The sequence below is a fragment of the Sinocyclocheilus rhinocerous genome, unplaced genomic scaffold (genome assembly GCF_001515625.1).
Source record: "Sinocyclocheilus rhinocerous isolate Xijiao unplaced genomic scaffold, SAMN03320098_v1.1 scaffold889, whole genome shotgun sequence".
Classification (NCBI taxonomy): Eukaryota; Metazoa; Chordata; class Actinopteri; order Cypriniformes; family Cyprinidae; genus Sinocyclocheilus; species Sinocyclocheilus rhinocerous.
Genome location: NW_015638024.1, coordinates 1063687 through 1076220, shown reverse-complemented (window position 1 = coordinate 1076220; position 12534 = coordinate 1063687). Strand labels below are relative to the sequence as shown.

At 35.5% G+C, this 12534-nt stretch overlaps 1 protein-coding gene and 1 long non-coding RNA gene across 2 annotated transcripts in view; both read right to left on the bottom strand.

Moving 5' to 3' along the window:
• Positions 1–2424: 2424 nt before the first annotated feature.
• The window catches only part of phf2 (PHD finger protein 2), a 33049-nt gene continuing 22939 nt past the window's right edge, over positions 2425–12534 (bottom strand). The window contains exons 17-21 of the mRNA XM_016564683.1: positions 8255–8556; positions 6464–6559; positions 6274–6383; positions 5031–5325; positions 2425–4817 (exon numbers count right to left, since the gene is read on the bottom strand). Of these exons, the coding sequence (XP_016420169.1) occupies positions 4729–4817; positions 5031–5325; positions 6274–6383; positions 6464–6559; positions 8255–8556 (892 nt within the window). The 3' untranslated portion in view covers positions 2425–4728. The remainder of the gene's footprint in view (positions 4818–5030; positions 5326–6273; positions 6384–6463; positions 6560–8254; positions 8557–12534) is intronic.
• On the bottom strand, positions 10367–11913 carry LOC107749428 (uncharacterized). Its single transcript, XR_001641031.1, has 3 exons — positions 11800–11913; positions 11539–11672; positions 10367–11444 (listed from the first exon to the last, which is right to left on the bottom strand). It is a non-coding gene; the product is annotated as an uncharacterized LOC107749428 (long non-coding RNA).

Sequence of the window (12534 nt, the reverse complement as noted above, 5' to 3'; positions counted from 1 at the left end):
AGGTATAGGCCTAAAGGGAAAATGCTCCATAAAATAAAAGGACAAAAAGAATAGGTTTGTAGATCTTGTCCTAAATAAGCATAAAATATCATATAAATAAAATAACATCAAATAATTATTTGATTACCTGTACCGTTTCATCAGAACCATTAAAATATTAAACACAAATCATCCATATCCACTGCAAACTGACAAAGTGCCGATGAATGATTTTTTTCTTTTTTCTCAACGTAGCCAACATGCCTGTTCGGGTGTTTTTTTCTCTGGGATTTTTTAGCGAGGGGAATGTCCTGCATTGCTTTAGCCATCTGCCGTCCACAAGCTGAACAATAACACACACTCTGAGGACACCAGACAGATGTCTCGGTGGATGAAGAATATATTTTAAATGTAAGTACTGTCTTATTCATTTTTGCAAATCTATTTAACAGTACATTTGGAAAATACTACCAGCCAAACATTTGAACACACTTCATGTTTAATTCATGTTTTCTATGATCTTAAAAGGTTTTCTAAAGGCTTATCGTATGCTTAAATAATTTAAGTTAGTTTTGTAAAAAAAAAATTAAAGAAATAATTAAAATATAAATGTGAATTTATTTAGAAGTAAATTTTTACTTTTTTTTTTTTTTTTTCAAGTTGGACCAGATACTGAAGAAAAAAAAAATCTGTAATCTTTAATGAATTTAATACTATTCTAAAATGTGTACAGTAGTAGTAGTAATAAAATAAATAAATACATACATACATAAACAATAATTAACAAGTAGGTGTGTTCAAAATTTTGACTTTTAATGTAAGATTTAATTAAAATACATGGTAGATAAATCACAGTTTATTTATTAATTGGCTTAAACAGCATTAAAGGATATCTGTCCACAGAACCCATGAATGAAGATGTTAGAGTTCTTTGTTAATGTTCTCTATGAAATAATTTTTTGAATGATATATTTAATTAAAGAGCTTAACCACCAGTCTTCTTCCAAATCAGTCATACTAAATCTTTTTGAAATGGCACTGCTTTTTCTGATGTTAACTAACTGCTAAAACAATGTTTGCTAAACACTGCTGTGCACAGACAAACAAACTGGTGGCAGGAACAAGTTAGGCCTGATATACGGGCCTCTTCTGCAATTCCTCTCAAGAGATAAACATCATTAATATGCTACAAAGTACTTAGGGGGGACATGGGTGCTACTTTGCTGGGGGGTTTGGTTTACCGTGAGCTGTGGCGTTTTCTGCACTGTGTGTGATACGTGGCAGATGTCGATGACAAAAATCGGCATTTTCATGTTGCGAGTGGAACCCTGCCACATACTCCAACAATAACAAATACCTACTCAAATATGGTTTTATCCTAAATTATTTGAAATGTATGTCATGCCGTTAAGATTTATTTGGGATTGAGTGTAACGTTGAAGACCAAAGGAAAGAAATAAAGGAAAAAGTAAACATGAAAAAACGTGAAATTGGTTGAGGCCACATTTGTACAGTAATTGTTTGCTTATGGACAATTGTTTTTGAACTAGGTTAACATTTTTCTGTATTTCCTCTCCAAATGAGCTCAAAAACCCCATCAATGACAAACCTTCTTTTTGTTTATGCAGCAATTATCGTACTGCACATTCTAGAGCATAAACTCACAGAAATTACTTTTATTTTGATCTGTAAAAATCCTAACTGTCATAAATTGAGCAGATGTACCTGTCAACCCTTTCCGCTGAGAAGCAACAGACCTATTTTCTGGGATGTCTATCTCCACCTGGTGGCTCTCTGCGTGTTCACCTCCAATCCTCGTAAACCGGAGCAAGAAGAGAGCAAAAGATGTTAAAATGAGAACAATTGGAAGCCACTAGGAAATAAAGGAAAAACAGAGAAAGGCAATTTACACATAGAGCTAAAGATATCAGGAGAGCAATATTATTCTACGCACATCCTCTTATACATATGAACCGTGTTTCAAATAATAGTATATTTGAACTATACGACTGGAGTATTAACAGTGTTGACCTTGGCTTGGTTCATGTTAATGATTTGGCCGGAGCCGCGGGCTGGACTCACTGCTGTTTTGGCTTTAGCTGTGTATTAATGAACAAAAGCAAAAAGTGCAGCTTGGCTCCCAGTGGACAATGTGGTTCTAAATGGGGGGATTGTGTGCGAGTTGAGAGTTTCTCCAGGGCATCAGACCTGAATGGTACAGTAGCATGAGCCCATTTAAAAGTAATTATCACAGCATGTTCCAGAGAACGTGTGTAACCCTGCCATTCCACATGAATGGTGGAAGAACATGTTACCAAAACTGACTTTTGTGTGCCGTTATGGCTTGGGAACAGACTTAAATACATAATGAGCGACTCACTGCATTTAGAAAAACAAATTATGCATGGGACAATAAAGCCTAATACAAAAGTTAAAATATAAACAGCAAGAAAGAAAGACATCTGTGGAAACGCATGACAAAATGTTTCTTTGCGAGTCAGAAAAACAGAGTGCACTACTACAAAAGTATCATTCACTGCCATGAAACAGTGGATGCATTTAATTGTTTGAACATATAAAAATAAACCACAACCAAGCAACACACATTTTGTACAAATAAAAACCTGAAATAGTTCCATTGACAAAGATTCTGAGTGTTTCGATTCGGAAAAATGGATACAAGATTTACATTGGTAACTAAAACACTGCAATTAAAGAGCACAGTAAACCTGGTTAAGAATGTACATACTCTATTACCAAAATAAAACTCATGGCATGATGGTATGGATCTTTAAAAAAGCTGCTTAATAATAATAATGTAACATTTCATATTGATGAGCAGTTGCACTTGATTTGATGAAAACAATAAAGACGTGGTTTTGCCAAGACAAAAAAAAAGGAACTACCGCCCAATGTTAATGATAGAAGTGTCCTAAGGGGCTCACAGACTGATAAAATATTTAAAACAAAACCTCTTAAGAATTATACAAGTATAAAAGGCTACAAACATTAATAAATTACATCACTGACACAGAAAACACTTCACAAGGTGCTAGTAAAATAACTTTAAAATCCATCAGGGGTATTTTAGCTCAAATGTCAGGCTGGTCGTAGAAACATTTTTTTTTGTTTTTTTTTCTCCCCTATCATAAATGAATAATAATACACATGGTTTTCTGCATGTAAGGCCATATGAGAATAAATGTTACACTGTTTATTTTGTTCTCCAGGCAACACCTTTTTTCTAATGTAACAGAATGAAATGAAAACAAAACAATGGTTAAAAAAGTTCAGCTATTGTGTATCTAACAAAAATTTTAAAAGGTAATGATTATTTCTATATCTTTATATATATTTTTGTCTGTAATTAGCAAAAACTAGTAAAAATGTATAATGAAGTATTAAGGAAAAAAGGATACAAAAAGTAGTCATTTAAAAAGCTATATACAGGCTACATTCTACATACTGTACTGTGAAGCAAATGCATATTTCATTCTAGGGTAATTGGTGCTGCCTGTGAAACAAACAGAAGAGAGAAAGTATCCCCATGTAGTGAAATGTCATGGATGAGGCTTATCATCAGTGCTAGAGATCCCATTCATGTAGTGTTTCATTATTTTTGGCGAGTGTTTTGTATCATAAAATAGAACCGAAATAAGAGCTACATTGTCAAACTATAAAAAACAGTATGATATAAAACTGATTGTAGTATCAATGTCTAAATTAAAAACAACAACAATATATAAATAACATTTTAAAAGATGTGCTAACAATTCAGCACAAGTTTAGTATGCCTTTTTTTTCATGTGATACACTGATTTGCTAGACCAACAGGGGGAAAATTTAGTGAAAATGTGGTTTGTTATCGATATGCATGTTTAATGATTTGTCAAAATATACGCTGACAGTTTTCCCCCATAAAAAAACAAACAAATTCCTCCTGTATTTGTAGGAAAAAAAAAAAAGGAAATAAAATAAAAAAGCTGTCATTTTATAATAGCTGTTAATTACTAAAAATATGAGTTCATATTTGTGCTTCACTGAAGTTTTGTAAGTGCCTTCTGGCTTCAAACTACCTATGGCATGTACAATTATATTAGGTCAATAAATATTATCTGTGATAGTGCTTAGCAAACAGAAAAGTACTTTTTCAGCTGTCCCATGTAGGTAATGCGTATAAAAAAGCTATTTTTCTTAAGAATTAAGGAAAGTAGATTCCAAATGAGGGAGTTTAAAATCACCCGCCAGTTGTGAAATTCGTCATGTCTTCAGTATACTTGTTAAAAAATAAAAAAAGACAATGATAAGCCACATCCAAAAAGCAGTAATGAATTTCTTGTTTGCAACCTACCACCAACCCTTTCCCCTCAAAACAATGCATGCAACTGGAATACATGCAAGGGATACTTTCTTTATCTTGGAATGACTGCTATGTACTGTATCTTAGAATATATTAGCAACCCCTGATAAACTGATAGCCGTAGTAAAACAAGACAAATTCTTCTTACAAAATATTAATAGCAGGTATTTTGTACATTTTTAATATCTGAAAATTATAAAGTAAAAGAAGAGGCAAAAACCTATCTGAGCTATGTTCTTCTTAGAAATTGAAAACTTGTGGGATCCTGTTCACGTTCCCGTCTGTTTCAGTCCTTATGCTCTCATCCCAGCTCATCGAGGGAGGGAGGGAGGGATCAGTCCTAGGGTCCATAAACATCAGGAGAAAGTCTGAGTCGCCCATTGCCCACGTTACAGCAGGAGCTTGCCGTTACGATGAATCTTTAAGATTTTCCCAAGTCTCTGTTTGGCCGTTGCCATTCCTTTCTTTAGCCGCTTGGCTGTGGGCGAGACAAAGCAAAATGGTTAGCATATGCAACAACAACATTGCAACTCTATGATCACAGCAATACATTATTAAGCCACAGCTGTGTCAATAAATTATTAAATATCCAGAAATCGCAACTCTCATATTGGCCAGTGCAACATAAACAAACCTTTAAACATGAATTAATACTCATCACAGAAGATCCGTATGTTTTGGCCAAAATCACCTTTGGAGTCCGTTGAGTTCCCACGTTCGACTTTTGCTGGCGGGACAGACAAGGTGTTCTGAGATGACGATGATGATGAAGGCCGTCTCTGGCTGAGGAAGACTCCGGGGGCCATGGGTTGCGAGCTGCCGGCGGTCTTGCTCGTTCCAGTGCTGTACTCATGGTCGCCCTGGTTGGTCTCAGAGTCCGGGGTGGGTTCTGGAGAGCTGCTGTCATGAGAGAGTTTCTGAGGCTCCTCTACAGCCACGGGCTTCTTTTTGGTACTCTTTTTCTTCTTCTTGATCTTCTGCTCCTCCTGTAGCAAGAACTAGTTAGCTAAATCAGTCTTACAGATGTTTCCTATAAAAATGGGAGCTATTAGAAAGGATTCAGAATTTCTTGGTATTCATCTCTTTTACTTTAAATGACACTCGAGCTGCATGAACTCCACAAGTATGTGTAAAACCTGATGATCATGTTCTCCAGCATGATTTGAAAATGATCCAAAAACCATCTTGTGCTCAAAGGAGTTCTCCATGGTCAGTGCTACAAAGTTGTGACCTTAAATTGTCCAGGATGTTAAATATTTATTCATTTTACATCAAAATCCTAATCTAATCTTTCAAAATCATACAACTATCTGTTCACGATGTGGTCTCAGGAATTTGGACCCCACTGTAAATGAATGGCATGGTGCAACGCAATGACTGCAAATGCAACATCCACAAAATTGTAATTAAATTAATTGTTTAACTTTGTATTTACTATGGCTGTATGATTGGGGAAAAATTGGCGCTGAACCTGGTGCTGAATACCACTACAACTTGAATGGATGCTCCCTCTAGCAGCTTATTTGGATTTACACAGCCATACATGTTTGGTAATATGCATTTACGTGATGAAGGCATAGCTAGCTAGCAAACTGTAGGCTGTAGTAACGGTCTAACTCCACAATTCAGTACTGCATAGTTAACAGTCTTTGTAACGCACTTTCAGCAATACATTTCTAACATTTATTATGTGTTTTTAAACAATTCTCTGAATTGACTTTACACGGACTTTAATTAATTTGCATTTAAAAATAGAAATAGAAATGTTTTAACAGCCCTTTTTGCCTATATTTTCTGTTAATTCATGGGTACAGTTAAAATAAATGCAGACAATCTCTATACTGACAGATTAAATGCCCTGACAAATATCAGTTATTGTTGATATATAAACATTTCAGTTGCACTAAATGAACTGAAGAACATAAAGCTTTAACCTGATGAGACAATTTAGCTGCTGCAGCTGCCAATCCTGTCTCTATGGACGCCACACGTGCCCCCTCCCGAGCTGGTCTCTCCTGTCGTGGTACAGTGGGCCCAACTCGTGCTGCAACAGTATGAATATAATCCCATGTGATTACATTTTTATAGTCAGATTCCCACCTGAAACTGTAGACTTTGCACTACCTGTTGGACTATATGGAGTGTCATCTGTATTTTTCCTTTTCTTGGATCTTGATTTGAAAATGGGGCTGTCCTCCTCAGATTCCAGAGACGGATAAACTGGAGCGGGGGGGCATAAATATCATTTAACACCATATCAGCATCTAAGAAATATTCATGGTAAAATTAAGAGTAATAAATTCTAAATAGTCATAATAACAACAACACATGAATAAATTGTATACAATAATTTAACAATATTATCTTTATAAACAAACAAAAATAAATTAAAATGCATGATTACAAAAAGCAAAAATTAGCCAATTCTACAGATGCCACCATTTTCATTCCTTTTGGAATGTCTTCTCATTTTGGAACGACATATGTATGGTTTAAAGTCGCTAAAGAAAGCAATGTAAATGTGCAATGTCGAAAAACATTAATTTTAAACACATAGCTTGTACATGAGAAACCACCCTGTTTTTGCACTCCATAAACTACAGTGCTAAGCAGGGGCGCGGGAAGATGTTTTCGGTTGGGGGTGCTGTGTGTGTCCGTGTTGGGTGAAAAGGGAGGGGGGGCGCTGTTTCACTTACATCGGTACTCGTGCTGGGGCTGGTGTTGTTTGGAAGCCTATTTTGGAAATACCACGCGCCAGCGTCACGTGTTCATGAGGATTGGGCTAATCATCCCATATAGAAAACATCACAAGTTAAATTAATCATGTTTATAAAGATAAACATGGGTTTATTATAGCCCACTTACAATTTACATTTCAGAGATCATTACAAATAAATTATTAAATGCTAAAACTGAATACATTTAAATGAACAAACTTGGCGTTGCATTTGCAACCATGTGAAAACAGGGGGTGCTGCAGCCCCCTCAGCACCCCTACTTCCCGCGTCCCTGGTGCTAAGTATTTTCTCATTGGACAGGATGTTAGCGTGACACAGATGCACGGCAGCTGTTCCTTGCCTTACCTCGGCCTGCATGCACCTAGCTTCTTTGAACTCAACTACTCAGGAACACGCAATTTCCAACAATTAAATTATCAAGACAAAGAAAAAAAATGTTTACAGAAAGGAGGAATGCTCGTGTGTTTGATAAAACTCTCTCTTAGTGTGAGTCCAAACGGGAATGTGCGTGCTAGTAATGACTAATTAGGGTATCAGATCAAAAAGCATTTAAAACAACAGTTTAAAACTCATGCTAATGGATTATTAACAGGCTACTAATGGTCTTGCTGTTCTTGGAAGGGGTTCACAAAAGCTATAAAAGAGACCACTCAGAAAGGAGGGATTGAAAAGTTCTAGCCGAGAGTAAACACGCCTGTCACTTTGCCATGAATGAGAACCCTTAAGTCAAAATCAAACTCTAATCAGAACGTTGATAGAGCAGATTTACACTGTTTGGCTTTGCTCTAAGGGCACCTGGGCAATTCCAAGTCATCATGAAACATCCTTGACAAATTGTCTCAGAGGAACTAATTGGTCTTGATAATAGTGCAAACAAGCTATCCAAGATGAAGGTACGAGAGAATTGCGATCTGTTCTCCAAATAGGTTCTTAAAGGGATAGTTCAGCCAAAAATGAAAATGTCATCATTTACTCACCCTCATGTCATTCCAAACCTGCATGACTTCATTTCTTCTAAATGTTGGGGTCCAAACAACATTACACCACTTAATTGTATGGATGACAAAAACACTGAGACATTTTTCGACATATCTTTTGCGTTCCTCAGAAGAAAGAAAGTCAATTTTGCGCGAACTACCGCTTTAAGCACATAAAAGAATCCGTTTGAAGAACTTACCGTAATCAGAATCCTTAAAGCAAGCATCCAGGTGGTCCTGGTCATCATCGAACATGTCCAAACTGTCCACGCTGCTGCTCTTTTGCGTCTTCTTGGGCAAGCGTTTGGCCGGTCGCTTGCTGTTGCTTGCCGTTGCTCCGGCTACGCTGCTCGACTTCTTGCTGGCTGTGCTGCTGTGCGAGTTGTTCTTTGCTTGGCTATTGCTCCAGGACGTTTGCAGACAAGAGTCTGATGACTGCAGGTTAGCCATGGACAACATGCCCTGGATGGCCTCCTGTGTACTGGGGGATGCAGGTGGCTGACTGTAAGTCCATCAATAAGAAATACACAACACACACGTACATTACTCCGAGTGTCAGTGGGAATGAGAAGCGATTCGAATTTTAGGTAGTGAGTCGGGTGATGGGAAGCAACGAGGTTGGAGATGGACACTTAAAGGTGAAGTGTGTAATTTCTGCACAGCTAGTGTATCAGACAGATTTCCCAGACAAATAGACCCAAACAGCTTCCACTGGTTGGGTAGGTCAAGATGCTTTTATTTAAATTAAAAATCTCAATCAAGAAAAGCAGTATTTCCAGGCCACATTATTCAACCACATGACTTGAGGCACTCATTTATGAATTCATTATCAAGTAAACATGTTTCAATTGTAGTTAATGTTCACGTCTTCAACCAATGAATAAATAAACGCAAATAGGATTTATTTATGTGCATTATAAAATTTCTATTTGCATCTTGGTGTTTCCATCCAGCATTTTTTTTGCAATATCCAGTTTTGTTACTGTTAACTATAAAAAAAAAAAAACAAGAACATTTAAATGAAAATTAGAACTGTTGCCTTGGCAACTAACTAAAATAAAAGTAAAAAAAAAAAAAAAAAAGGTAATAAAACTATCAAAAGCACATAAAATTACTAAAACTGAAACGAATGCTGAAAAATATAAAAGCCAATTCAAAATATTAATAAATACTATAATAATAATATATAAATAATACTAGAATAACACTGGCGATATCCCAAAATCTGCAGAAAAATAGGATGGAAACTCATTTTTGCAAATAGTTCTCACACAGTCAACTGTGCATATTAAAAATAGTAAAACTATTTTTATGAACATAATAATTGCTGTTAATAGTGTTCATCGTCTGTTTGATTACGTCTTTAATTGATTATTCCGTACATTTCTGCCATATGTACATGAACTGACAGTCACCACTGATAAGCTACTACTAAATATTGTAAAAACTTAATTTTCTGTAAAGTTGCTTTGCAATGATTTGTATCGTGAAAAGCGTTATACAAATAAACTTGAATTGAATTGAATTAAAATAAAAAATACTATATAATATTGAAATATTATATATATTACAGTATAATATTTTAATATTGAAAACATTACACAGATCACCTTTAAACCACCATAAAAATGTTTGATGTCATTTCCACTGCAGCTGAGGTATGGCATTGTTATCTGGACTTAAGGCAACCGTTTCGTTGGTAATTATATTTAATCAAGTGAACATGTACAGCTAAAAGGTGGGCCTGGCAAACTGACATGAAAATCAACTTAAGATTCAATGCAAGGTATCCCTGCATTATCTATAACGTCTCTACTTCCATTCAACCAAAACTGAAAGCACGAGCCAGAACTTACCTGTTCTCTAACAGTAACATCTGCTCAAGCAATAAACCACTCTCACTAATGCTTTTCTAACTTACCTGTCACTAAAACGTTAATTTCCCACCAATTTAATTTGCTCATCATATAAATCTCTTCCTATACTGTAGATCTTTTCATGTCAGAAGAAGATTCTGCCGTGTGAACTGAGAAGACTATTGTGTCCACATCTGCTTTTGAGCTTGAGGTAACCAGCAGAAAATACGGATTTAGCCTTTGCAGATTACCACCTATTAAGTGATTAACCAGTGAGGTGGAACAATGAGTCAAAAGCTCGTTTAATGTGGTCGCAACTGACTGGAGGCATTTCCTCCCCACAATCCTGCAGTCATATGTCAGGTTTAAAAGCACAAAAAACTATTTGAGAAATTAACATATTTTAGCCATGTTTTCGTTCTCATTTTGTGAATAATATTTAAATATTATTTTATAATGTTTACTGTTTTTAACCAAAGTGTTACATAAGGTGTGGCTATTTTAATACTGATGCCAGACTTTCATGCATTTCACTCCTTCATTCGGTGATATAAAATTATTTATGTTGTGATAGAAGATTCAGATCATTCTTTAACTAATTATATGTCTACATTTGCTAATATTAATTTGGTCAGGAATACTAGTTAAACCCCAAAATGTTTTTTGTTTACCACAAGATGCCAAAATGTTGCTATGGTTATCACTGTAACAACCATAATGAGTTCAACAGAGTTCATGTGACTCCTCAAACAATGCTGTTGTCACTCCCAACATTTCATTTGTTACTGTGTCTATAAAACTCATTTATTCTAAAGGGAAAAGCTGATGTCATAAGCTTCATAAGTCTTTAACAGATTAAACTATAGTTTTAGTATATTTCTGTAAAAGGCTTGTCTTAATATGCACTGGTTTACATTTTACATTAAGACAACGTCAATCAGTGCAGCATCAGATCTCTCATAGAGCAAATCCTTCCATGCAGGCCCTCTCTATTCCTGACACCAATGATTAACAGCATCAAAGGTGCCACAGAATAAAGAACACATGACGGTTAAACACAACCATTTACAGTACACCAATAACTTCCCCCTATACAAAGGAGCCCCCAAACATTTCCGTCACCTTCCAATCCACATAAAACAGTTGTAAATTTACAGCTGGACTGCATTTGTCCAAAGTGAAAGAAAATAACTGCTCAAGTTGCATGAAAACACAGGAAACATGGTTTTACAAGTCACAGTGGGCTGTTAGCTCTTCCTGGAAGTGCGCTATGGTCTGTTACACACAGAATGCATCTGAGCCCACAAATAAAAGCCCCCTTCTGCTTTCAGTCTATAAACCCGTCATTTGATAAAATGACAGTTGCCCCAGTAAATGCACCTTACCTCGTTGTAGAAGAAGTGCACTGTGTGGTTGTTGAGTTTCAGAGACAACGTTTTCAAAAAGGAGATATAGTAGGCCATAATTTCCTCATCAGAGAAGTCAAATTTATGTACAATGATAGAATTAACGTGATTATTGGACAGCAAATAATCTAGAAAAGGAAAATAACAACATATTTTATGTTCAGGACATAAACATAAAATTTAAAAACATCAAATTTGAACTTTATCCAGGGGTTTACTCACAGAGAGAAGTCTCATGACTGATGTTCTCGAAAAGGATGTTGAGCGTTTGCAGAAGCTGGACACACACATACCGTCCGGATTTCTGCCGTAGTATGTTGAGGAAAAATGCAAACATGTTCTTCTCCAAAAAGAAGCTACGGAGAGAGAATGATGTTTTTGGTCATTAAAAACATGGTTTAGCATTTTCAGATAGGCCTACGCTGTCATTTTATTGCAAATCTAACATGTGGAAATACTGTCAAAATTGAAGGTGAAACTCACTCAAAGACAGAGCTGTCATTCTGATCACCCCAGATAAGAATCTCAGTAATAGAGCGAATAGTTTCCACCAGCAGATTTCTGTTGTGATCAGTCACTGTTGTGTTCTTTGTTAGGACGTGGTACAAAAAAAAAAAAAAAAAAAAAAAAAAATTAAAATAAAATTAGAATTGTTTCCTTGGAAACAAAATAAAAAAAAAAAAAAAAAAAAAAAAAAAAAAGGTAATAAAACTATCAAAAGCACATAAAATTACTAAAACTGAAACGAATGCTGAAAAATATAAAAGCCAATTCAAAATATTAATAAATACTATAATAATAATATATAAATAATACTAGAATAACACTGGCGATATCCCAAAATCTGCAGAAAAATAGGATGGAAACTCATTTTTGCAAATAGTTCTCACACAGTCAACTGTGCATATTAAAAATAGTAAAACTATTTTTATGAACATAATAATTGCTGTTAATAGTGTTCATCGTCTGTTTGATTACGTCTTTAATTGATTATTCCGTACATTTCTGCCATATGTACATGAACTGACAGTCACCACTGATAAGCTACTACTAAATATTGTAAAAACTTAATTTTCTGTAAAGTTGCTTTGCAATGATTTGTATCGTGAAAAGCGTTATACAAATAAACTTGAATTGAATTGAATTGAATTAATCGGCTCTCTTAAAGGCAGGGTATGTGATTTTTCAAAAACACTTTAGAAAACTGATTCGGGCCGA